The sequence below is a fragment of the Symsagittifera roscoffensis genome, chromosome 7, assembly GCF_963678635.1.
Source record: "Symsagittifera roscoffensis chromosome 7, txSymRosc1.1, whole genome shotgun sequence".
NCBI lineage: Eukaryota > Metazoa > Xenacoelomorpha > Acoela > Convolutidae > Symsagittifera > Symsagittifera roscoffensis.
Window position 1 is genome coordinate 38,291,568 of NC_087068.1, and position 27,708 is coordinate 38,319,275.

The 27,708-nt window shown below is 35.0% G+C and overlaps 2 protein-coding genes across 5 annotated transcripts in view; both read right to left on the minus strand.

Moving 5' to 3' along the window:
* The window catches only part of LOC134851682 (phospholipid-transporting ATPase IF-like), a 69,556-nt gene extending 64,209 nt beyond the window's left edge, over nucleotides 1-5,347 (minus strand). For all 4 annotated transcript variants that reach the window (XR_010164250.1, XM_063867869.1, XM_063867871.1 and 1 more), the window contains exons 1-5: nucleotides 5,024-5,347; nucleotides 4,585-4,791; nucleotides 1,653-1,733; nucleotides 1,151-1,387; nucleotides 637-791 (exon numbers count right to left, since the gene is read on the minus strand). Coding sequence is in view for 3 of the 4 variants with exons in the window: in XM_063867869.1 (XP_063723939.1) it covers nucleotides 637-791; nucleotides 1,151-1,387; nucleotides 1,653-1,733; nucleotides 4,585-4,791; nucleotides 5,024-5,080 (737 nt within the window). In the remaining variant the exon portion in view is untranslated. The remainder of the gene's footprint in view (nucleotides 1-636; nucleotides 792-1,150; nucleotides 1,388-1,652; nucleotides 1,734-4,584; nucleotides 4,792-5,023) is intronic.
* A 237-nt stretch (nucleotides 5,348-5,584) lies between these two features.
* LOC134851683 (nudC domain-containing protein 3-like) lies at nucleotides 5,585-27,708 on the minus strand. The gene is made up of 4 exons (XM_063867873.1): nucleotides 27,448-27,708; nucleotides 17,749-18,350; nucleotides 17,341-17,473; nucleotides 5,585-6,145 (listed from the first exon to the last, which is right to left on the minus strand). Exons 1-4 carry the CDS (start codon nucleotides 27,668-27,670, stop codon nucleotides 6,030-6,032), a joined length of 1,074 nt encoding a protein of 357 aa, XP_063723943.1. The 5' UTR covers nucleotides 27,671-27,708; the 3' UTR covers nucleotides 5,585-6,029.

Here is a 27,708-nt window from a genome sequence, read left to right on the forward strand (position 1 = left end):
ATTTAGCCAGTTGGGAACTTTTTTTGCCAAAAACAAAATATGAACACAGTTCCATATTGGAAGACTTTTAGAGTTGATACCAAATTAAATTAACCTAAGACTGCTCAAATTTAGAGTCAAAGATCAACTTTTTGCACATTTCAGCACGTAAAAACAGTCATAAAATTAACCTAATAAACAGATGGATTGATTGTATGGAGCAATACGTTTTTTCCTGTGTTTTGGCTGAACTTAATTGACAAAAGTATAGTAACAATTCATCGTTGATTCATTTTCTTTAATATTTAAATTTAAATTTTTTTAAATTTAAATCGATTTTTAAAAAAATTTAAATCCAATTTTTTCAAAAACTGCCGAGTATCTTCGAAACACCAAAAGAAAGGTTGGAAAATTTATTGAAATAAAGGTTATTATGGAAACAATTTTTGTTTCGAACCTTGATACAAAAGAAAGACCAGTTTTACAAAACTGACATGTTAAAGTTTGCGTGTAATTGGCGGGAAAAACACGCCACTAACTGAGAAAATTTGGATCTTCTCACATTTGATTCAAATCGAACAAAACCTCTGATTAAAATCGGATTTAAACCAATGATTTAAATCAAGCAACCCTGATAGGTTCCAAACCATCTCTTACTTGATGCACTTTTCGCTCTGCTGTAGGACTAGGTTGATTCGGCCGTTGTACTTGTACAGGTCCACTTGTGGCTGTTCGCACTCTATTAGTGCATTGATAGTGCGCAACTGCTCCTCAGTGGACAAAGAGGCAGTCTCCTGATGACACACGAACTCCTACACATACAAACAGATTCGAGGATTATTATTCACAATGTGATTTTAAAAAAAACTAAGGAACGCGTTAGAAAAATTGAAACTCTTGAAACTGTTTTAACAAGCCTGAAACGCTGGCTGCCAATCGCATATTCATTTAGGCCTTTCCTCATAAATTGGAAAATTACGTTCTTAATTAATAAATATATGATATTATAAAATATCACTTCATTCATCGTCTCAGTCGTTTTTTTTTTTTACAATGAAGGGGGTGATAAAATCAGTCAACAGTGATAGAAAAAAGGTGGAACCAAATTAATCAAGCGGCACTAAATTTATTCAAGCGTCGATAATCAATAGCAGCTGCGTAACAAACTCACCTTGAGATTCGTTTCTCCGTCCAGATTCGCAGTTGTGACGTAACAAGTTCCCTCTGGATTGGACCCGGATAAGAAGACCAAATCAGCCGGGATTTCTTCATCTGCATCTACCTGTACAATATCTCCCACTGATATGTGTTCACATTTGACCTTGCGACTGAACCCGTCCATGACTACTTTGACCTCCCTGTTGTTCAGAGCACTGTCTGCTTTGTGACGCACCCAGTCCTCATAACCCTGCAATGCAAACGTTTTAAAGACCCAAAAGAATTGATTTTATTCTAACTTGGTATTCATTTTTTTTGCACCTGAGACGCTTTTTTCGAAACCTTTTTCAATTCGAGAATTAACACCAAGGGTGTCCAATTACTTAATTGTCGATCGGTTGTCAATTACTTTTCGGTTGTCTTACTTAATACCTGCTTAATAAACAATAACAACAACCCCCTACCCTTAGGTAAACTCACTTCGATTCGCATACATAAGTTCGTAAGTGCCTCACCTGTTTGGCCATTGATGTGATAATGACGAACGCTAGTGGAATAATAGATACTACTGGACTCACAGGCGCGTCTATCAGGATCTAAACAAATAGTGAACTGTGAAACCGTCTCAAACAAATTATAAAATCTGAAAATACTGGAAATCTCAAATCTGGAAATTTTGACTGACTAAATCTGAAAGAATAAAAGACAAATCTTTAATTTAAAAAACACAAGGCTCCTCTAGTACAGCTAGTTGGCCCCAATATTAATTCAAACATAACCAACTGACAGTTGAAAGAGTAACTGGAAAAAACCAAAGTTCAATGAACTCAGATCAAGCTAAGCAGACCTTTAAAAAAACAAGACTGCTCATGTTTCGACTGCCTTTAGAGGGCAGTGGAATAGTCTACACGTCGAAAAAAAGAATAGATATATAAAAAAAATTCCCTATAACTTCTTGAATTTTTGAAAACTATACCCCTACACGCTATGTAAAGTACAAAGTGACATATATCCCAAATTGCTAAGTTTTCAACAGACCAAAAAAGCATGCCTCAAATCATCTTGGAGCGATATCTATGACGGATCAAATCACCGCTTACGCGTTAAACAGCACGACATTTATCGCGCGTTGATTATCCCAAAATGGCAGTCTTTAACCCACATAGATTTACAAAAATCATTACAGGTGAAACAAATTTCTTATTTTATCTCAGAATGACAATAATTTTTGACTGATATAACAAACATAGCCAACAGAAAGTTGGGAAAAAAAGTCAATGAACCGAAGGAAACAGAGGAGAAAAACTGACTTTTTTTGGAAAATATCAGCTTTACGATTACTAAGTTCAAAATTCTAAAGTTCTAAGTTTTCGAGACAAAAAAACTAAAATAAAAACATCACTACCTACAGAAGATTCTAAACTAAGTTCATAAACTCAGAAGTCCAACAAAAACTGCTAGTTCAAAATTGAAAATTTCTCAGGGACAAAAAAATTCCCGAGCACAAATATTCCGTGACTTTCATTAAAATTCGGAACAAAGAACAAATTTTCAACTTAATTTTCGAAGGAAAACGTATCACATTAAAGCTGTTTCAATTTCAATAATCTTTCATGATTGACACTGTCTTCCCAATTAGAAAAAACTAGATCAACAAATAATTTGAGTCCGCTGGGAATTCTGAGAAAATTTCCATTTCTTAAACTAACAGTGCTTCATATTTTTTCTCGCCATTTGCACTTTCATCATTAGAGAGCGCAATGTGTCTTTTATATAGCAAAACTAAGCCGCTAAAAATTTGAACGTTTAGAAAATTTTCCTAAAAAACAACACGACCTTTATAAGTGTATTCACTATGTTCATTGACAAAGCACAAAACCTAAAAAAAAATAATTTCTTTCACTATTACTTAACTTCAGGGTGATCCAAAACCTTTAACGCTTTTGAAAAGGCTGACCTTTCTAACTGAATTGACTTATGAACCTGATTTTTCATAGGATGTAAGCTGAGTTGTGGACTTTTGATATTTCAGAAGCAAATACTTTTTTAAGGAAACACAAAAGGTGTTTTGCATCATTTTCTTGATTTCCAATCATTGTTTTGCTTTTTTCACGGTAATTTCTTCAATTCTGTTCAATTTTTTCTCGCACAAATTAACTCACAGAGGAACAGCATAATTTTCTATTTGCCATTTTGCTAACGGGGTGCCTGCAATTGCAGTCAGCGTACGTTTCTCGAAAATTACATCAAACTGGGGAAGCAAAAAAAGCAACAAAATTTCGACGCGAATGGGAACGTTTCCAACACAGACCTTTGTCACCGACAGAGGTGTTGGTCCAAAGTTTCGCAAAATGAATGTTCAGAGAGTTTCTACCCACAAAGAAAACAGCCCTAAATAAAGCCTAAAAGCGTCATCAAGAAAACTTGATATCCCCTATACCAATTTATGGCGGATTGCGAAGCAAGGGTAGAAAATTTCTCCCTACAAAGTGAAAAAACTTTATAAGGCATCAGAGCGAAATTAAGAAACAAACGAAAAGTTTCGCTAGCGGTTTAATCAAATAATCAAAAAATTCACTCCAAAGTTCTCCGAAAAAAAACTAGAAAACACTTCAAAAAAACTTAGAAAAAATTAAATGTTGACTGGAATCAACTTCTATTTGCGGAAACTACTTCCAAAAAAACTGTCGACGGCCATTGATAAAACTTCAAAAAAAAACCAACACGCGGTAACTGAGCCGAATAAACTTGTATCAGGTAGAACCGAAAATATAATTGTTGTCCTAAAAACTTTGAACTATAATTCTTTTCTGAATACTTCAGCATTTTGTGCGATCCGGAATGAAGCAGAACTTCTACTTCTATCGAACTGACCCCAAATTAGGTCACTAAGCGGATAAAATATACGCCGAAATCATTTAGGCCGGATAGAATTTTTCAGCGAAAAAAAAACAAAAACAGCAACAACAAAAAAATACGAAGTCAAGGCTAGTAAAATTCAAAATGGCAGGAGTAATTCAAAATACTTAAAATAACTACATTGAAAATTGCGTACGACAAATCAATTCTACGATGTGGCACTAAGCCGTCAGAACACAGGCAGACAAACTATAGACCGACACTTTTTGGAAAAGAAATATTTCAAGTTTGAGAACCAAAACTCTTCCTGGTCAGATTCGAACCCACGACCTTTGCAGTCCCAGTCGAACAATTCACCTCCAGGCTAAGTGCCGGACACGCGTGGAATTTCGAATTCATTTATGACCAAGCTACAAGTGATTCTGTTTAACAAGTGGTTAACCCAAAAAAAGTCTATATTCCGGTTTGATAACGCTTGCTAATCGCAAGCGTAATTAACAGTTAATTTGAATCGATTGGCAAAAAAAAACTGGAACTGACAAACCGTTAAGAGAACCTTGTAAAAGTAGACTTGTATAGTATACTTACGACTACTATAGTTACGACCCCGAAGTAGAAATTGGCCAGCCGTTGGAATTGCTCGAACAAGTTTTTTGGGAAAAAGTTCCAGAGCGTGTATTTTGAAGATATGATTTTGTTCTTAGGGTAGGGAAAGGGGTAGAATGACTTCTTGAACTTCTCACTGTCACCCAATATGATCTCACGCTTGTCTGGAACCCGCCTCTCAACGATTCCCTGGAAACAGCCAACATTTTATTAAAACGAATCATATATATTAACGATCATATTTGTAAAAACTAATTGTAAAAAAAAACATATAATTCGCATACAAAGATGAAGCAATTTTTTTGAGAAACCAAATCGAGGAGACAAATTTCATCCTCACCAGCAATCTAACTCCAAGTCTCTTAAGTGCCAAACTTGAGAAAGAAAACTAAGTTTGCAAAATTAATATCAAGTGACAAACCAATTTAATAGCGAGCTCCTTCAGTGGATTCTCTTTGTAGGGGTTTTCTTCCATCATTTCTTCTTGCTTGTTTTCAGTAATCAAATTTTACAAACTGCGAAGTTCCACTAGCACAATCTAAACATTTGCTTGTCGTGTTTCTTAGTTGCTGTTGTCGATGATATGTCTTTAGATAATCTGTTTTCCTGGTTTTTTTCTTTCCAGGTCGATTTCATTCTCCTTCTAATTCTACTTTGTACACCTATATGCTACGTGGTAAATGAGCTAACGCATGCGGGACTGTACATATTAAACATTCCTGTCTGAAAAGGGTGAAAATTAACTTGGCATTAAAGTTTTTCGTATTTTTAAGATAATTAATTAACAACCAAAACAAAAAGCTATAGATGAAATTCGCCGTTCAGTTAAACAAGTGTTGCTTTGAGAATTCAACAATCTTCAAATGTCGACGCTCGAAATCTCTTCATATATTGAAAGCTAAGAGGAGTTTGACACAAAAAAAAATCGGAAAATTGACGCTAAGTTATTGTTAAGCGAAGACTTGCAACACATGGCGACAAAACAAATAAAAGCTTTTCTTAATAAATTGAAAACCAGAAGGCAGCAAAAAACGCGCGAAGCATGGCATTCTTCAAAGTAAACTTGGAGTAAGTTGACTAATAATTAGATCAGCAACAATTTAGTTCAATATAATTGCAAATACATTTTGATCAGTTTTGGTTCCGAAGAACTTGTGAGCATCTTGCACTCAAGTAAACAACAAACTGATTTTTCAATTATTCTTGGAAGCACTGCAATGATTTTTCGTCTCGATTCTGACCTTCTGAACCAATCAATTATCAGATTAAACATTCATATCGATAAGCGTCCGTTCGTTCGTCTTGAGACCACAAAATATTTAGAGTCATTTATTGGTCGGAGCTGAATGAGCGAGAAGTGGGCTTAAAGTCCAATTAACTCCTTGCAATTCTGATGGAATTTCGATCAGCCGTTTGCGCAGTTCAGTTCAGTTGAACTTGACTGTTGAGGGGTCGAATGGAGTGTGTCCAAATGGACTTCCATTAGCATTCCACGCTTTCTTCAGCAACTCCTCATTCTGGCGCTCTTTAACAGTGGGCAGACCTAAACAGAAAAAAAAACAAATATTATTCAAACGAGTTTTATGCCAGAGATAAAATTTATTTAAGAACCAAAAATAATTCATAATTTTCTTGGTTTTTTCTTTTTAGTTGAAATAACTTCTCGGTAAACTGATCAACTCAGCTACAAATAGTTTTTTCTGATTGTTAAGCTCAAAAAAGTAATCTACGAAAACGAAAAAAAAATACCAACGAAACCTCAAGCAAAACAAAAACAAATTGAAATCTTAATTCGTAAAAAAAAACTAGCACTCAGGACAATTTGCGGGAAAAATTCTAATCCCATTGATTCTTAAAATAAAAACGCCGCGATTCTATGCTTTCCGTTGAAAACTTAAGAAAAATATTCAAACCTGAAGTTGCAGGTATCAACAGTTTCGCAACATGCTCCCGAGAAGACGGAACATTGCCGCCTTGTAGTTTTAAAGCTCGTTATGGTCTAGTCAAGATAAACTGTAAGGACAACACATTGATAAAAAAGCGCTAAAATGGAATCAGAATATTCCAGCATTACTACAACAGTTGTGAAAACATTTCAAATGAAAAAGCAACCAAACACGCGTTTAGTGCGTTTTTTTTGTTTATTGGATCTACATTTTAAGCTTGAATAAAAAATCATTCAGATTACGCAGCTGAAACTGCATTTTAAACTGACGGTAGTTCAATTCGATCGACGTTTTTAATTCACCTTGTAAAGTGATGAGCAATAATTCATGAACAGTGAAAAACTGAAACAATAACAAAACAACAGAAAAGAAAAACTGATTATGAAAACAGAAAAATGGCGCTGACGCTTTTGATTTTAAATTCTAGCAAACTAGCAAGTCAATGTTGATTAGTTGAAGCTATGGCGAATTTTTTTATTTGATCGCTATCATTTAAGTTGCAAACAACTTCTCGCCGATCGGAAGCAACTAGAATAATGAAAACATACTTTCTCAATATGAAAAAAAAAGAAATTCAAGGAATCAGTTACGAAGAGCCGCAAGAATATTGGAAATGTGTTAAAAGAAAAGAATTCAAGGAAAACCAAGAAAAAAAGTGACTGAAAAGAAAATTTACTTACAATTTAAAACATTTTCATCTTTCTAATTTCAAAGAAAACAAATCACTTTCAAGTTCATTCAAATACACAGAGGCGAAGCAGAGCTTCGCACCACTTGCGATAAAAAACAACCATGAGAAAAAAGCCAAAAAAATTTTGAAAAAACTAGGTTAACCAAAATTTTCTAATGTCTCGATGAAGGCCACTTAGGGGTCAGCTAAATCTGGAGGTTCGTATTTGATATTTTTTGAATATGTTATACTGAAGCGCGACGAAATGCTTAATTTCAAAACTTCGCCCAAAACTTGAGTTGTTTCTCTACTAAAATAAGTGAAAAGAGTGAAAAATTCGGAGATTTTGGAAATTTCCCAAAATCATAACCTTTCTCTTACAAAAAAAATTAAGGAGAAGCTTCTTCTGCGGCAAAAAATTGCCCTACTCCTTCTTCCGATTGAAAATTTCATCTCAGATTCGATAGCATAGTTTTTAAGCCAATTCAAAAAGCTTATAAAAACAAGAAGTTCAAACAAGAACTTTTTTCTACTTAAAGCAGGTCGTGGCCGGTAAAGTAGAGGAAAATACTAAAATCTCGATTGAGCACTTCACCCTAGATTTGGCGCGGTAATTTAAGAGTAGCGTAAAAAAACTTCCAAAAATAGTCAAAGTATCAAAACTTTGACTCGTTTTAGGTCATAACCTTTTTCTTAAAAAAAACTGGTCGTAACAAATTATAAAAGTAAGCTTCGAATATTCTCTTGGGTCGCTCAAACCTATGATATCAGACTTGGCGAGATATTTATCAAGAAAAGTAGAAAAAAAGGCCACCAAATCATTAATTTGACATTTCCGAGCTTTTTATTCGAAAAATTGGGCGTAGCCGCTTATGCAGAAGAGACTCTTCAAACCTGTAACTTCGATTGAACCTTAACACTCAGACTTTCCGATATCCGGATTTTTTTTCTGCTTAAAACAGGTCGAGGCTGGTAAAGTAGAGAAGATTCCCAAAATCTCGATTGTGCAGTTCACCTGATATTTGGCACGGTAATTTTCGAGTAGCATAAAAAAAACTTCTAAAAACGCTCAAAGTATTGTTCAGAAAAAAACTGAGCGTAGCCGTTTAAGCAGAAGAGATTCATCCAATTTGTTATTTCGATTGAACTCAAAAACTCAGCTTTGGCATCGTAGATCTCGAGAAAACTCAAAAACTTTCAAAAAAAGGTTAAAAATCCAAAATTTGACTTTTCAGAGGGCAATAACTGTTTGTGTCAAGAATAATTTGGGCGTCGTCGCGTATACAAAGGAGCTTCCCACAACCCGTTCTTCGTTTTGAATCCAAAATCTCAGATATGGAAAGGTAACTGTCGTTAAATTTCATAGAAATTACAACGCTCAAAAAAAAAACAATAATTTTTCGAGGACGATAAAAATTTGTTTAAAAAATGGCCACTAATGCAGGGGAGCTTTGAACTTCCCGTTATCTCCATTGAACCCACAACCTCAGGTTTAGGAGGGATGATTTAAAAAATGAAAATATTGAATATTTCGAAGGCCAAAATCTTGTGTAAAAGAAGTTTGAGCGTAGCCGCTTGTGGAGGGGGCGATTTTCTATTTTTTTCTTTTCAGTGAAACCAATATCTCAGATTTGGCAGGTTAGTTTCTGATTAAAACAAAAAACCAAAAAAATGGTCAAAAATTATCCCCACAGACTTTTTCGAAGGCTGTAGACAAAGGTGTAAGGCAAAAAGGTACCAGAAGAGTATGCATACACTTTCTATGGATACACCTTTCTGAAAATCTACAGGTTTCTGAAAAAAAGAAAAACTTTTTGCAAAAAAGTGATATAAACTTCAAAATACCTCAAAAAATAAATATAAAAAACCAAATCCAATACAGTTTAATAATACCTGTTTTTGTCGTACACGAAAACTAGACAAGCAAGCCATGCAGGCATTATAATTTCTAATTAATAACTGAAAAAATTTACGAAGCGGAAACAAGGCCGACCATCTTTGAGCAGACACCAGTTGAGTCGAGAAAAAAACTGACTTTGTAAATCTGCCTTGAAACTTTAACCACCCAGTAATCAATTTGAATTTTTATAAAAATAAGCATTTTCAAGAACGTGAGAATTTTCAGGACATTGAGCATCTCATAGCAGCATCATATGAATCACTGATTTTATTCTCATATCAAATCTAGATAAACTACAGAAACAACAAAAAAAACTAATGAGAATAATCGCCAGTAAAAGAAAGTTCGATGAAGTAAGATCGACAAGACGAAAATACCAAGTTTACTCAACCTATGAGCTACATAGATATAAGTCTTCTAACAGATATAAATACTAACAACAGTCATAAGAAAAAAAACATACAAGCAAAGAAGTGAATAATTTCATAACATCAAAAGAAATAAGTAAGCATCTTAGTGACACACGGATTAGAACAATACACACGCGATCTGTAATGAATAGATTTATTTCAAAAAAAATAAGTGAGCTAATTAGACTTCTTTTCAATAAGATTGTCAAAATACATTATAAGATTTAATAAAGATAAGGCAATGACCAGCAATTAAACTAGACAGTTTTGGAGACCTATATCAACATGATACTGATTTCTGTGCAAATGTTTTTGGTAAGCGCTGGGTTGAATTTTATTTTTTTGCTTAAGTAACTTGTTTGTTTCCTATTAAGAAATCATTTTAAAAAATCCTTGGTCTTTATGGTTTAGTCAAAAAGATTAAAAACAGTCAAAAAATCAAAACTTTGACTTCACCGAGGGTCATTACTTTTTGTTTAAAAAACTAAGGCGTAACTGCTTACACAGGGGAGCTTTCTTCAATCGGTTTTACCCATTGAAACCAAAATCTCAGATTCCAGAGAGAGGAGTTTTTGAGAAAAAGTTAATCCAAAAATATGGTTCAAAACTTTTCAGAAAATGGTAAAAAAATCGAAACTTTTCTGAGGGCCATAACTTTTTAAGTAAAAACAATTGGGCGTGCTGCTTAATCAGGGGAGCTTAACACAACCTGTTTAACCCATTGAAACCAAAATTTCAATTTCGGGAACGTTGTTTTTGAGAAAAAGTCAAAAATCCAAAAATATGGGTCAAAAACTCAGCCCACACACTTTTTCGAAGTCAAGGTAAGAGGCAAGGTAAAAAGAGAATTACACAGGCGAACAGAATAGTTGGCGGACTTCCCACTGGTACCCAGTTTGAAAATAGGCATTGTCATTTTTGAGAAAACCTAACCTTTTGAGAAAAAAATTCTCACAGCGTCTCAAAAAAAACCCGATACCAAAAATTTTCATAATATCTGTTTTCATCACACGTGAATTTAAAACCTCTTTCATTTCACTGACCTTTTTTCGCTTAAATGAAATAAACTATTAAAGCATAACTTTTCCAAGAAAACTCATAAATTAATTCAAGTTTGTAAATTTTATTTTTCTTGTCTTAAAAAATCTTAGAAACAAATTGAGTCATAAAAGTAGAACAAAATCGGACACTGGATGAGCAATAATTCATGAACAGTGAAAAACTGAAACAATAACAAAACAACAGAAAAGAAAAACTGATTATGAAAACAGAAAAATGGCGCTGACGCTTTTGATTTTAAATTCTAGCAAACTAGCAAGTCAATGTTGATTAGTTGAAGCTATGGCGAATTTTTTTATTTGATCGCTATCATTTAAGTTGCAAACAACTTCTCGCCGATCGGAAGCAACTAGAATAATGAAAACATACTTTCTCAATATGAAAAAAAAGAAATTCAAGGAATCAGTTACGAAGAGCCGCAAGAATATTGGAAATGTGTTAAAAGAAAAGAATTCAAGGAAAACCAAGAAAAAAAGTGACTGAAAAGAAAATTTACTTACAATTTAAAACATTTTCATCTTTCTAATTTCAAAGAAAACAAATCACTTTCAAGTTCATTCAAATACACAGAGGCGAAGCAGAGCTTCGCACCACTTGCGATAAAAAACAACCATGAGAAAAAAGCCAAAAAAATGTTGAAAAAACTAGGTTAACCAAAATTTTCTAATATCTCGATGAAGGCCACTTAGGGGTCAGCTAAATCTGGAGGTTCGTATTTGATATTTTTTGAATATGTTATACTGAAGCGCGACGAAATGCTTAATTTCAAAACTTCGCCCAAAACTTGAGTTGTTTCTCTACTAAAATAAGTGAAAAGAGTGAAAAATTCGGAGATTTTGGAAATTTCCAAAATCATAACCTTTCTCTTACAAAAAAAATTAAGGAGAAGCTTCTTCTGCGGTAAAAAATTGCCCTACTCCTTCCGATTGAAAATTTCATCTCAGATTCGATAGCATAGTTTTTAAGCCAATTCAAAAAGCTTATAAAAACAAGAAGTTCAAACAAGAACTTTTTTCTACTTAAAGCAGGTCGTGGCCGGTAAAGTAGAGGAAAATACTAAAATCTCGATTGAGCACTTCACCCTAGATTTGGCGCGGTAATTTAAGAGTAGCGTAAAAAAACTTCCAAAAATAGTCAAAGTATCAAAACTTTGACTCGTTTTAGGTCATAACCTTTTTCTTAAAAAAAACTGGTCGTAACAAATTATAAAAGTAAGCTTCGAATATTCTCTTGGGTCGCTCAAACCTATGATATCAGACTTGGCGAGATATTTATCAAGAAAAGTAGAAAAAAAGGCCACCAAATCATTAATTTGACATTTCCGAGCTTTTTACTCAAAAAATTGGGCGTAGCCGCTTATGCAGAAGAGACTCTTCAAACCTGTAACTTCGATTGAACCTTAACACTCAGACTTTCCGATATCCGGATTTTTTTTCTGCTTAAAACAGGTCGAGGCTGGTAAAGTAGAGAAGATTCCCAAAATCTCGATTGTGCAGTTCACCTGATATTTGGCACGGTAATTTTCGAGTAGCATAAAAAAAACTTCTAAAAACGCTCAAAGTATTGTTCAGAAAAAAACTGAGCGTAGCCGTTTAAGCAGAAGAGATTCATCCAATTTGTTATTTCGATTGAACTCAAAAACTCAGCTTTGGCATCGTAGATCTCGAGAAAACTCAAAAACTTTCAAAAAAAGGTTAAAAAATCCAAAATTTGACTTTTCAGAGGGCAATAACTGTTTGTGTCAAGAATAATTTGGGCGTCGTCGCGTATACAAAGGAGCTTCCCACAACCCGTTCTTCGTTTTGAATCCAAAATCTCAGATATGGAAAGGTAACTGTCGTTAAATTTCATAGAAATTACAACGCTCAAAAAAAAACAATAATTTTTCGAGGACGATAAAAATTTGTTTAAAAAATGGCCACTAATGCAGGGGAGCTTTGAACTTCCCGTTATCTCCATTGAACCCACAACCTCAGGTTTAGGAGGGATGATTTAAAAAATGAAAATATTGAATATTTCGAAGGCCAAAATCTTGTGTAAAAGAAGTTTGAGCGTAGCCGCTTGTGGAGGGGGCGATTTTCTATTTTTTTCTTTTCAGTGAAACCAATATCTCAGATTTGGCAGGTTAGTTTCTGATTAAAACAAAAAACCAAAAAAATGGTCAAAAATTATCCCCACAGACTTTTTCGAAGGCTGTAGACAAAGGTGTAAGGCAAAAAGATACCAGAAGAGTATGCATACACTTTCTATGGATACACCTTTCTGAAAATCTACAGGTTTCTGAAAAAAAGAAAAACTTTTTGCAAAAAAGTGATATAAACTTCAAAATACCTCAAAAAATAAATATAAAAAACCAAATCCAATACAGTTTAATAATACCTGTTTTTGTCGTACACGAAAACTAGACAAGCAAGCCATGCAGGCATTATAATTTCTAATTAATAACTGAAAAAATTTACGAAGCGGAAACAAGGCCGACCATCTTTGAGCAGACACCAGTTGAGTCGAGAAAAAAACTGACTTTGTAAATCTGCCTTGAAACTTTAACCACCCAGTAATCAATTTGAATTTTTATAAAAATAAGCATTTTCAAGAACGTGAGAATTTTCAGGACATTGAGCATCTCATAGCAGCATCATATGAATCACTGATTTTATTCTCATATCAAATCTAGATAAACTACAGAAACAACAAAAAAAACTAATGAGAATAATCGCCAGTAAAAGAAAGTTCGATGAAGTAAGATCGACAAGACGAAAATACCAAGTTTACTCAACCTATGAGCTACATAGATATAAGTCTTCTAACAGATATAAATACTAACAACAGTCATAAGAAAAAAAACATACAAGCAAAGAAGTGAATAATTTCATAACATCAAAAGAAATAAGTAAGCATCTTAGTGACACACGGATTAGAACAATACACACGCGATCTGTAATGAATAGATTTATTTCAAAAAAATAAGTGAGCTAATTAGACTTCTTTTCAATAAGATTGTCAAAATACATTATAAGATTTAATAAAGATAAGGCAATGACCAGCAATTAAACTAGACAGTTTTGGAGACCTATATCAACATGATACTGATTTCTGTGCAAATGTTTTTGGTAAGCGCTGGGTTGAATTTTATTTTTTTGGTTAAGTAACTTGTTTGTTTCCTATTAAGAAATCATTTTAAAAAATCCTTGGTCTTTATGGTTTAGTCAAAAAGATTAAAAACAGTCAAAAAATCAAAACTTTGACTTCACCGAGGGTCATTACTTTTTGTTTAAAAAACTAAGGCGTAACTGCTTACACAGGGGAGCTTTCTTCAATCGGTTTTACCCATTGAAACCAAAATCTCAGATTCCAGAGAGAGGAGTTTTTGAGAAAAAGTTAATCCAAAAATATGGTTCAAAACTTTTCAGAAAATGGTAAAAAAATCGAAACTTTTCTGAGGGCCATAACTTTTTAAGTAAAAACAATTGGGCGTGCTGCTTAATCAGGGGAGCTTAACACAACCTGTTTAACCCATTGAAACCAAAATCTCAATTTCGGGAACGTTGTTTTTGAGAAAAAGTCAAAAATCCAAAAATATGGGTCAAAAACTCAGCCCACACACTTTTTCGAAGTCAAGGTAAGAGGCAAGGTAAAAAGAGAATTACACAGGCAAACAGAATAGTTGGCGGACTTCCCACTGGTACCCAGTTTGAAAATAGGCATTGTCATTTTTGAGAAAACCTAACCTTTTGAGAAAAAAATTCTCACAGCGTCTCAAAAAAAACCCGATACCAAAAATTTTCATAATATCTGTTTTCATCACACGTGAATTTAAAACCTCTTTCATTTCACTGACCTTTTTTCGCTTAACTGAAATAAACTATTAAAGCATAACTTTTCCAAGAAAACTCATAAATTAAATCAAGTTTGTAAATTTTATTTTTCTTGTCTTAAAAAATCTTAGAAACAAATTGAGTCATAAAAGTAGAACAAAATCGGACACTGGATAAAAAATCGAAAAAACTCTCGAACTGATACAGAAAAGCACATTTGATCAAAGGAAATATATAAAGAATGGATACCAACGTACAATTTGAAGACAAAAGAAAGATTCCGAAAACAAATCTTTAATTGGACAAAAATCAAACCAGATGAATGACAAATTCACAAAAACAGAAAAGTATTTCTTAATTAATTAAATACAGCTAAGCTATGCAGCACGAATGCAGCAAGTGTATCAGAAAAATTGGCAGACAACAACTCTGAAATTACAACATTCATCTTAAAAGTTTGAACAAACCTATCAAAACAAGTGTGTAATTTGATAGAACTTTATGCGCACTTGAAACCCGTAGATAAAAAAACGGCTTCTTTTCCACACAAAATAGGCTACAAAAATACAAAAGATGTTGTCAAATACCTTGATAAAAATAGAAAAAAAAATTGCGATAAGATCCAGTTAACTGCGCCCGGTTGCCGATTGTGAAAAAGTTGTTGAAAACCTTGACAGAAACAGAAAAAAAAAGTTGCTAAAAGATCCAGTTATCTGCACCCGGAGGTCGATGATGAACACAGTCGATTGAGCGAACAAAGGCAACAAGGAATTCAACCAAACAGGAATTTAAAAAGCGAAGGAAAAACATAAGAGCGTTCGCGATGTTGATTTGAACGTATAAAAAAAATTATGCAAAAGTTCAATCACTCCAATATAATATCAAAAAAAATTAAAGAAAAACATATGTAAATAAGTCGATGAATACAAAGCCGACGCTACAGCGCCAGAAGTTTACCGAAGATCGTCGTCACAGAAAATGTTCTTACCAGAACTCCTATTAAGCGCCCAAGGCATGCCCAAACTACAACTATACTAACCGTGCTGCCTGTTACCTCCGCAGTTGATATTATTATAGTGATAACCATTTCGTCTATTTTTGAACCAGGTTCTTTCGAGGAAACGAACCAGTACCCGGTAGCAACACCTTTGCTAATCACAAGGTCAAAAACTATATCTTTTCAACAATTATCTAGTACGGTCTTGGGTAAAAAAGAAGATTAAAATCAGTTGTTTCGTGAGTAAACAAAAACAGTATAAAATGATGATAGCCGGTTGCCGCGCAAGTATCACAGATGTTCCGACCATATTGTTAAAAACCTACCAAGTTTTTTTTTCAAAATGCGACGTTTTTTGTTTTTGTTGAGATGATAGAATCTAAACGAAAGCCTAAAAACTTGATAGTAAAAGTAAATTATGTACATTTGACAACAGTTTTCTGGGACAAATGAAAAAAAAAATTTTAAATCAAAAAATTTTTTCCGATTTTCTTTAAATTTTATTCCTAAGAAGGCGCTAAAAGAAATTTCGATAAATATTTTGCTTGGCTGAAGTAAAAGTTAGATTTTTCAGTGGATCTAAAAACTGACAATTAAAAGCCTTTAACAAATAATACAAAAAAATATGCGCTCAAAATTAGACGAAAAATAAAAAATTTTAAACCGGTTTTTCTCGACGTTGTTGAAAATTTGTTATGTCGTTCAGATCACGATTGAAAGTGCTTTGATATGATATACCAATCAACGTTGATTTTTTGTGGTACCAGATTTTGCGTGGAAAAAAAACTCAACGAGACATTGGAATAGAGAAGGCAAAGCCGTTAAAAGATTTTCTAAGCGTACATTTTAGTGTTAAGCAACAGCGGCGGATCGAACCAAATATCTGAGGCAACCTAGTCAACAACTTACCATATACCAAACACACACGCCTTAAAACTTTTTAACTTCACGCAGGCTTTCTATTATGCACCAGGGGTATTATCGCGCCTTAATGAAGTGGATAAAACTCATGCTTTAAAGCCAAATATAATTTGAGGTGAACGCATAGACTATAACTGAAAACAAAAAAATAACACGTAAAACATACTTTGGTTGGTAAAAAGTGAACTGATCTTATAACACAAGCGTTCTATGGGTAAAAAACTCAAATTTTCGAAGGTCCTCTCATTTCAGTTTAAATTCTTGGTTATTGTTCCGACTTTCGATACGAAAGTAACGGAATATTTGTGCTCGGGTTGGGTTTTTTCTTCAGACAAATTTCGATTTTTAACTAGCCATTTTTGACTGATTTTTTACATCATTCGAAAGGTATTGTTGTCATGAGCTCAAACTTGAAAAGTTATTTCACCTGTGATCATTTTTCGTTAAGTTATGGGGGTTTAAAGATTGCCATTTTGGGACAATTAACTAGCGATATAATTCAAGCTATTTACGGTTAACGGAAGCTTAATTGCCAAAATTGATTTGTTACAAGGAGCGAAATCTATCCTTTTGCCTTTTGTACTTTATATGGCGTGTGGGGGGATGATTTTCATTAAAAATTTTTTAAAAAAAACGATTTTCATTTTGTTTTATTACGTTTAATTTTTTAATGTTATTACTGCTCCATAAACCTTAAAAGGCATTCCGAACATTCAGGGATTCGCCCTGATACGAGCAGTCTTGTTCTGTTTTACATATCATTTGCATTATGTCATTCCGTTTCGATATGATTGGATTACACAAGTCGCAAATAATTTGACAGGCCGAAGTACTAGATTGCACAAACTGAGTTTTAAGTTTCCAATTCAGCAACTAAACGCTAGCAACTTACATGCAAAGCCACAATATAAAATACTTTTTAGAGCTGAACAACTTTAGGACCAATTTGAATTTTTTGCTCTCCGGAAAAACTCAGAAGCTTTTCCGATCTATGATCACGTAGATAACCATTACTATCACCTTTCAACTTGCACAACTGATCGTATTGCAGCTGATCAATTGTGGCCTTGTCTCCTTCTGGTAAATCATGTAGATTCATTGTGGTGTCCAACTTCCGCATATCCAAATCAGATTCTTCGCCTCCCAACAAAAGCTAAAATGATGTGAATTTTCGCCTGAGAAAAATAAGTTTTCCCATTGCAATCATAACTTCCACATGGGATCTCTATATGTGTTTTGTTATGGTCAAATTTAATGAAGCAATCACAAAATGAGCCTTTAAAAAATATGCCCTCGCATGATTTTGAAAACTTTTTATGTCAGCAAAACTTAAACAAAATACCAAATGGAACTAAAATTTGAGTTGAGCTAAAACATGCGATATATTAATGAACTTCCAATTGATAAGATAACTTTTTCATGGCTCACCCTTTTCCACCATAGAGGCTTTAATTTTTCCAGATAAATAATTAGCAGTCGTTTTTTCGGTTCGAAATTCCAGTAACTACTCGAACAGTTAACATTGTCAAATAATTCTCCAGCCACATACTCTTCATTTTCTTCACTGGAAGTTTCAGTACACTTACATATTTTCACATTCAAAGACTTCGCTAAAATTTCAACTTTCAATTGTTTCCGATTTGAAATACAATCAGGAAGTTTAAGCTTCACTTCTACATCCTCTTGCGACTGTGACCATTTGTATAATTTAGTTTCGGAGCCATTGAAGGTGTCGCTATCTTGAAGAGGGATGATTCCCGGTGCTTCAGACTCTGCGCTGATGTTCAAATTTTCTGTTCCGATATGTGTTGTCGCCGAATTTTCTTGTTGTTTCCCTTCATCACCAGAAATCTGAACTAATTCAATTTGTCTATTGGAAACTTCACTGGAGAGTTTTGAATGTACACTTGGTTCGCTCTCTAGACTGTAGTTTGTATTTGTTGCTGCTTTGATTTGCTGTCTGTGTTCTGATTCTACTTCGTTTTCAGTAGTACAAACTTCTTCCGATTGAAGTTCACATTCTTTGGTAGCTAAAATATATCCAAAAAAATAATGCAATGTAGTTGTTAACGGTGTTATTTTCGAAGTTTTTCGACACCGGCGAACTTTATCCGGATCAGCAACCCAAGCCGCTATTTTGCATCACCCAAAGTATAGATAATCCCTTACCTTGAAAATCAGGACAAAAAGCATTTCAATTGCTCGTGCTTCAAAAATACATGAGCCAAATAGGACTTGAAGCCGGTTTTAAAAAGGGCGGATACATGGTTCTCTAATTATGAAATAACAAAACAAATCTATTATACATTACCAAAATAACAAAATCAGGGACGAATCTAGGACTAGGATTTTTGTGAGTGGGGTCGAATTTGTGATAAACTTATAAAACACAATGCTGGGGGAAATGAACCCTGAAATGGAGAAAGCTTTACAGGCGATCAATGCAAGCAAATGTCTTGACGCATAACCAAAGCAGGCAATTTCAGATGTTATAGAAAAACGGGTGATGAAAGAGGAAAGTATCCAAAACTTGAATCTGAGATGAGTCGAATTCACATCAAGGTCAATCAACTGAAACGTTATTAGACCACAGATTTACTGAATTTCCGAAACCTTCCACTGGGCCAACCTGGATCATACTTCTATGATACACCAGCGTTCATTAACAAACTTCTCAAAGTACGAGTTGAAGCGCATCTTTTGAAAGCGCGTAATCTACTCGGTCATAGTACTTTCGCAAACCCCCAGGAGTAGTAGTGAAATTCGTATACAACGAACAAAAATACCGGATCTGGACCAGGACAACTATAGATAATTATTTATTACCGAAATTTCTTAAAAGGAAATCTTAAAAGGAAATCGACGAACTCAAAGCTATTGCTAAGAAAACAGGGGCACGAATGCAGAATGACATTGCACATGTGAAAAAGAGATTGAGGAACGAACATTTCCTAAACAATCCAAAGTGGGCACTCTAATGCCATCCTTACTGCACACGCAATTTGCCCTCAACGGAACCCCATTAACGAATCTACTATCCCTGAAGCGGTTCATAAGTAGCTCCATTTTGTTTGAAGATGACTCTTTGCTGAGTGAATTGAGGGCACGAAAGAGTATCCTTAAGATATCAAGGATTAACCATGGCGCTAATAGAAGAAAAACCTAACGCCAAACAGCTATACAGCACATATCCTGAAGGGAGTACTTTTTGCGTCAAAGAAGCCAAAAAGCTATCAACAATGAAGCTGTTGACTGAAAAAAAAAGATGTACCTCTAACCTGTGATGCTATCTTAAACCATTTAAACATTAGGTCGTATAATAACGATCACAACATAACGATCAACTGGATGCTTTTATTAAATACCCCGAGTCACCGTTATATCATATGTCTAACCAAAACTTGCCTTTCAACTGATGATATATACAACTGCTTCAAAGTGTCTGGTTATAGCAACATAATTAATTAAACAAGAAACTCTAGAGGTTGAGTGTTATGGTTCATTGCACAGATGAAGTGAAAATTATAGATAAGCTAACATCCGAGATAGATGAGTTTATCAATGTTTTGTTGAAATAACAAGAAACAACTTTTCTTCTTGTCGTGGTATAGTCCGAAAAGATCCGTAAGTTCATTTTCCTGGAGAACCTAGAGAAGGAATGAATTGAATATTCTAACAGCAAAATCATATCTTATGATAGTGTGTGGTGATTTCAACATTGACTTGATGAAAAATAACAAACATTCGGCAAAACATCTGGTTATCAATGAAACTAGTGGTTTCGATCAGCTTATTAGAGAGCCTAATAGATTTGGAAGTCAAAGTGATACCTTACTCGGTCACAATTTTGAAAGAAACGCGAATGTAGAAAACATCTGAGTAAAATTTGATCGAACATGCTCAGGTCATTATCCAATATTGCTCACATTTTCGATAATGGAAAGAAGCACCAAATCAACAAGTTTTAATTTTAGTTATATATCCTTTGTAAAATCAACCATACGAACTAATAAATTTCAATTCCTTTCATCAGACGAGCTCAAAAAAAATTGAATTCGAACTCAAATTTGTATCAGATTCAGTCGAAGTCTTTCAAAAGTTAACTAGAAAAACTTGCACCACTTGTCACACCAAGTGACTGATCTTTGGCAATAAAGCCTAAAAATCGTTGGTTTTCAAATTATATCAAAAATCTCATAACAAAAAGGAATCGAGCATATGGTGGCGAGACCGAAATAACCAAACACCGAGAAATTGATTTGAAAGCAGTGGGGGTATAATTGTTGTGATAAACTTATTAAATAGCACTAGCTGCTATTTGATAAGTTCATTTCAGAGCGCACTGTTCGGCGAATCGGAGACTTACGTGGATACCCCAATGCTAAGGGATTTTAGAGAACCGATTGATGGTACACAGCATTTGAACCGGAAGAACAAAAGATATATTCACTTCATTTACGTGACGTTGTTGGTTATTAACTCTATCATTATCTTTATTGTCGATACTTCTTCTGGATTTATTTTAAAGATCTAAAGTAGAGACAACTGATTTGATTGTCATGGTGCACGGCGATAGTGGACGTGGGCGGTTACCGTCTACCAAGGACTATTATCCTGCGATTGACGAGCTGCTTGATTGTAATCCTGAAGAATTGAATAAGTTTCTCGCCACTGTCAATAAAAGCAATCTCACTTGTTTATTACGCGAAGCCTTGTCCAGGGTTAAGTCCACTACTTTAATTGTCGATTCGATATCTGCGGTAGAAAAATCTATCAAGTCTGTGCCAGTCACCCTTGCTGTCCAAACCGTCATCTCCCACCCCTCTACCTCTCCACAGTCTGAAACCCTCCATAAAATAGATGAAATCAGAATTCGAGGCATACCTGAGAGCTCATCTCAAACCACAGCGAAACGATTCGAAGATGATTCGAAACTAGTCACCGATGTGCTGAAATTTATTGAAAAGGATGCTTCAGGTTGTAATCAAGACGTTTAGGGGCGGGCAAAGTGAAACCCAATTCAGGAAAGTCCCGAAGTCTCATTGTAAAATTGAATTCAGCGTGGTCTGCTCGCAAGTTATTGAGCAAAGCCTACAAGCTAAAGACTATTCATCTGCCGTATACCTTAGTAAGTCCCTCACAAAAACTGGCCAAGAACTTGAAAGAACCTTTCCGAAAAAAAAAACGATTTGAACTTTGCGAATCTGGGCATGACAAAAGTCTCATTAAAATTAGAGATTTAAAACTTTATTTGGATGGCCAAGAGGTTCCAACAAATTCCAATGAAGACTGACTATATTCTGAATTATTTGTAGTGTTCTTAAAATGCCAAAGTTTGGTTTCATTAAATAGACGACTACAAGTTGTTAACTTTTTAAATTCGTGGAACTGTGGTATTTTCTGTGCCTCCGAAACGTGGCTGAATGACTCTACCGAGTCTAACCATGTTTTTCCTTTCTCTGATTATTTCGTTATTGCTCGATCTGATAGATCAAATGACGAACACGGGGGTGCTCTTATAGCCATGAAATCTACCTTAAATTCACATTTTGATATCATACCGGTTCATTGCAATTCTAATGTTGGATGCGCTGCTATGCTTTCGAGTTCTTCATATGTTTTATGCATTGCTACAGTATATAACCCTCCTGCATCTTCTAGGTTCAGGCTACCCTGTTCAGAAGTTCAATATTTCCTATCCTTAGTATATTCTGCTTACCGGACGGAATGTTCAAAACTTGGTTGTTTAAATAATTATTTCTTACTTGGCGGTGAATTTAACCTACCGGATATTGATTGCCGTACTAGCTTTAGTTCTTCCAGCTATGACATGAATTTGATTTCAATCTTCCAGGATTACAATCCGCAGCAATTGATTCATGAACCAACTCATAAGAGTGGGAATATACTTGACATTCTGCTAACTGACGACCGTTTTCTAGAAAATGAACCTGTTGTCTTTGATTGTGCACCTTCTGATCACCGTGCCGTTGGGGATACATTTTCAATGCATACAAACGCTGAGTTATCTCCACCATCTTATTCCAGAAGTTCTTTTAATTTCGTTACTTTTAATAGTTTCCTAGATGCGTGCTACGATGCATTAAGTTATCCTCACTCACTTGAAATTTTCTCAACTCTGTTTATACCTACAATATCAGGTGAAGTGGCAGCATCTGCACAGCTGAAACGGAAAAAACGACAACAACTACCTTTTTACTACAGTTCATCTACCGTTCACCTTATGAATAAACTAACTTCAAAGACACGACAATTCCCGGCTTGCGATCATAGTTCTCTGGCACTTGAGCTAGACCGAAACTTAGAACTAGATAAATTATGTTATCTCAACTCATTTGCAAATTTGAATGTTAACAACTGTTTCAAAATTCTCAAGAGCATTTCCAACAAGTTTACATTTCCTGGCACCTTACATTGGGGGTCATTCAAAGCTCGCACCATTTTAGAAAAATCGAATTTATTTTATCGCTTTTTCGCTTCAGTCTTCAAACCCTCCTGTTCGGTCGATGTGTTACAGCTCTATACTTGTTCGTCAATTTCGTTAAATTCCATTGATATCTCTTTCGATAAAATTCTCAACTTCTTACGCTCTGCTGATGATTCATCCTCAGTTTGCTGTGATAATTTACCTCCTGCATTTATTGGTTACTGCTCTAATCAACTGTGTCCCTTGGTTATTGCACTTTACGACGAAATTTTGAAGCACAAAGTCTGGCCTGATGCTTGGAAAAGTGCGTATGTTTCGCCTCTTCATAAGAAGAAAGTTACAGTGATGTTACCAATTATCGGCCAATCAGCTTATTACCGAAATTATCACTAGGTCTAGAACGAGTTTTATTCGATCATGTTTATTTGAAAATCCGGTACAAAGTTTCGTCATCACAAAATGGGTTCAAGTCTCGACGTTCAACTGTAACTCAACTTTTGAGTTTTTGTGATAAAATTTTTGAAGGTCAAGAGCAGGGTCTTTTTACTACCGTGTTTTATGCTGACATTAAGAAAGCTTTCGTTTCAGTGCGACATGACAGGCTGCTTTATAAACTTGCGTCATATGGCCTTGATCATGATTTCCTAGAACTTCTACATAGTTATTTATCTAATCGCTACCAGCGTGTGCGCATAGATGGCATGCTATCTGAAACTGTCTCAGTGACAAGTGGGGTGCCCCAAGGTAGCATTTTAAGGCCTTTATTATTCTTATTGTTTGTAAACGATCTTCCCTCAACCCTTAGCACCTCTTCTTTTCTCTTTATCTCAAATGCTGCAGCGTAAGTTTTACTTCCTTACAGACTGACTTGTCCGCTCTACAGCGGTGGTGCATTGAAAAATTTCTTGATTTACATCCAGAGAAGTGCAAAATACTCTCATTTTTTCACTGTTCCATAACGACTCTCTATATCGGTAATACTTTGCTTGATAGCATTCAAAGTTTTAAAGACCCTGGTGTTATTTTTACTTCGAATTTAAGTTGATCCCTCCACGTTACTGAAAAAATTTCGAAGTGCTATAAGGTCTTCTTTATGCTGAAAAGAAATGTTCCGACGAGTGCATCTAGATCACTCAAAATTAATTTATACATAACTTGTATTCTCTCCATTTTATCTTATGGATCTCCAATTTGGTCCCCAAACAAAACAAATCTTAAGAAGTTGGAGTCTTTAAATAAGCGTTGCATTAAGTGGATTGGCATGACTGGTGATTATAATTCTACACTCTGGAACTTGAATATTTACCCTATCTCCTATAAGTTAGAGACAAGTGATTTACTCCATTTCCATCGACTTTTCCACGGGAAATATGACCTGAATATTTTCGATTACGTTACCCTTTCAGAATCTTGTTTGTCGTTGCGGAGCTCAAATACTGCATGTTTATTTTGAAAAATCGAAGATATTTGAAGACGAGAGATTTTTATTTTGATCGAGTCACCAACACATAATATGTCTAACCAAAACTTGCCTTTCAACTGATGATATTTACAACTGCTTTAAAGTGTCTGGTTATAGCAACATAAATAATTAAACAAGAAACTCTAGAGGTGGAGTGTTATGGTTCATTGCACAGATGAAGTGAAAATTATAGATAAGCAAACATCCGAGATAGATGAGTGCATCATTGTTTTATTGAAATAACAAGAAACAACTTTTCTTCTTATCGTGGTGCATAGTTCGAAAAGATCCGATAAGTTGGTCCCTCCACGTTGTTGAAAAAATTTCGAAGTGCTATAAGGTCTTCTTTATGCTGAAAAGAAATGTTCCGATGAGTGCATCTAGATCACTCAAAATTAATTTATACAAAATTTGTATTCTCTCCATTTTATCTTATGCATCTCCAATTTGGTCCCCAAACAAAACTGATCTTCAGAAGTTGGAGTCTTTAAATAAGCGTTGCATTAAGTGGATTGGCATGACTGGTGATTATAATTCTACACTCTGGAACTTGAGTATTTACCCTATCTCCTATAGAGATAAGTCATTTACTCCTTTTCCATCGACTTTTCCACGGGAAATATGACCTGAATATTTTCGATTACGTTACCCTTTCAGAATCTTGTTCGTCGTTGCGGAGCTCAAATTACTGCATGTTTGTTTTGAAAAATCGAAGATATTTGAAGACGAGAAATTTTTATTTTGATCAAGTTGTAAGGCTGGTAAATCACCTGAGAATTGATGCTCGTGACTCATTTTGTGAATGGAAGAGGAAAATTCATCTTTTCTACAAGAGCAAGCTTCAAACTTACAATGAAAAAGTGAGCTGTACGTGGTCGGCAAAATGTATTTGCCTGTATTGTCGTTCTTAATAACTATTTTAAAAATATAAACTATTTCGATTATTGCTGTTAAGTTTTGTAAATTACCCAAGCGGTAAATTAAGTCCTCTCTCTCTCTCTCTCTCTCTCTCTCTCTCTCTAATTTCAAAAATGAGACATTATGTCCCCAAGCATTTACTTTTGACTTATTATGTCTCAAACGTTGAATCCATAATCCCATATGAAATTCTTGTGTATATTGATTCGAATTATAGCTCCTTGGTACCTTCGTTAATGTTGTAAAAGAAAATCGTGAAATATATTTTCTCTAAGCGAATCTTCGTAAGTATTAGGCCTGATTTTCAAAACGCGAATATTTTGACCGTTCATGAACTAAATATTTATGAAGTGCTCAAGTGTGTTTTATAATCAATTTCGGGTCTTCACAGCGAAAGCTTTCTAAATAACCTTTTTTATTACGAGGATTCAACATACAAAACGAGAAGAGCTACCAAAAGCTTAATCAAAACTCCCACTTCTAAGAATAAACCTAAACTCGCATCTTTGAGCTATCGTAGCGCAAAGCTTTATTTGATAATACGGTTTTCCGTCTAAATATACATGCATTTTCTCATTCTGAAATCCAAACTATAGCTCATTCAATAAAAAATCTTCATATTTCAATTAATGAAGACCTGACTGGACTAATTTTTCAGTAGGTCAAAAAAGGCTCTATCAAATGCGTATTGTTTTAATGAAAATAAGTAGAGTTGATACCCTGTCCCTATACCACCTAATGGACGCTCTACGAATTCGAGATTTTTGATGTAATCCCCGGAACTTTAGTACGACGGACTATTCTCAAAATTAGTACGACGGACTATTCTCAAATTCTCGAGAAAAAAGAGCATCCATCAAGCCTAAAAACAAATTGATGCTAATTCAATAATAAAACAAAACTTTTCTCAGAACAAAAGGGAGTCTCTGGAGTGGGAACATGCGCCCAGATTAGGAATTTTTCTTGAAATCCGCTAAGATTTTTTAAGTTTCTAACCCAGGCTGAAATTGATAAATTCGGTAAAATATTTCAAAAAACGAAATTTGTTAATATTTCAAATAAAACTTCATCCCCCAGGTTGCTAATTTAAGATTAAGACAGCAAAGTGTGAGATCCTGATGGATTCGTTAGCTGTCCTCTCTATTGCAAAATGTATAAACTTTGTTCAAACTTAGCCGATGTTAATCTATACCAAAGAAATAATTTCTTCTTGTTCTACTACTTCAAACACATAGGCCAATAGAACCCACAGTAATAAACGTGCCAATATACTGAGGAAAGTCGATAAAAATGATTTTTTTTCTGGACATTTTGTCAAAAAAATAAATCATTTCACCTGAATGCTCTTTCAATTTCAAAAACCTTTAAGATTTTCAGCTTTTCGACTGAACTAATCCACTTGAGAACACTGGATCATTATGTAAATTTTCTATTCTCCTGCGTTTCCGTACTAACACCCAACCACAGCCAATATATCATAAAAATACGAGTTATGATCCAGTTTTGAATCTCAAACAGGGGCGGATTTAGAGGGGGGGGGGGCGGACGCCCCTCCCCCCTCGGGGATTCGACCCCCTGCCGACCCAAAGGGTCCCCCCTTTGGTAATTTTTAAGAAATAGATTTTTGGCCGATCGACCCTAAAACTTTTCTAGAGGCGCCCTTGGCGCCAATATATACTAATTTTGAGTGGGGAGCGCGCGCCGAAAAAAAAATGCGATTTTTTTATCAAAATTTTCCAAAAAGTGCTGAAAAACGCCTTTTTTGGCCTGTTTTTCAAAAATTTTGCCTGCGGCGCAGAAATTGCGCTCAAAACAGGCACTTTTTAGTGCTTTAGGAGAGCTCGGAAAATCAATTTGGTCGACCTAAAAAAAATAAAAGGTCGACAAAATTTTCGCAATTTTTTTGAAAATCCGCCCCCCCCCCCCTCGAGAAAATCCTAGATCCGCCCCTGATCTCGAACTTGATCAACTTTTTTTTACGCCATTCGCTTTTTTTGTCATTGAAGAGCGTAACTTGCCATCGATTTGGTAAAATTATAAGAGCTGTTTGGTCGAACTGGATGTCGCTAAAAAACAAAGAAAAACATTAAGAATGTAGAAGAACACCCCCTGCTTCTTCTCCGTGTTTTGGAGCCCCCATAAATCAACACCTGGATCATCTTATGGCCTTCTGAGGCGCTTACTTATGTTGTATCTGCAAAAAAAATGCGGTTTTCCAGATTTTCTTTAACACAGGCGGAGTTGCATTTCGCAAACAGGTACAATTTTTCGTTTTTAGCTGTCCCGATTTCAAACTTACTTGAATCGAATTCGATCTGGTCAAACATTCTGAAGCTTCTGAGCACCAGTTTTTCAGCAACTCCCTTCTTGAAGCCCAACCCTCCTTTCGACGGGTCATCGCTTATCACGTAAAAATCAGTTCTGGTTTTGAGAAACTCAAAGACTATTTCAAGAAACTTGTCGATGGATGGTCCGGACTTTTGAAGAACGAAGCCAAGCGCGTTTTCAACATCGGCCAGCATATTAGCTAGTAGGTAAATATATGATAAATAAGCAATTG

What these genes read in the sequence shown, in the direction of transcription:
- LOC134851683 (XM_063867873.1), bottom strand. Translation starts at nt 27,670, where the DNA reads ATGCTGGCCGATGTTGAAAACGCGCTTGGCTTCGTTCTTCAAAAGTCC. An exon ending in CCAGATCGAATTCGATTCAA is followed by an intron (nt 18,351 to 27,447) that starts GTAAGTTTGAAA and finishes GATATATTTTAG; the next exon opens with CTACCAAAGAATGTGAACTT. An exon ending in TCAGTTGTGCAAGTTGAAAG is followed by an intron (nt 6,146 to 17,340) that starts GTGATAGTAATG and finishes TTTTCTGTTTAG; the next exon opens with GTCTGCCCACTGTTAAAGAG.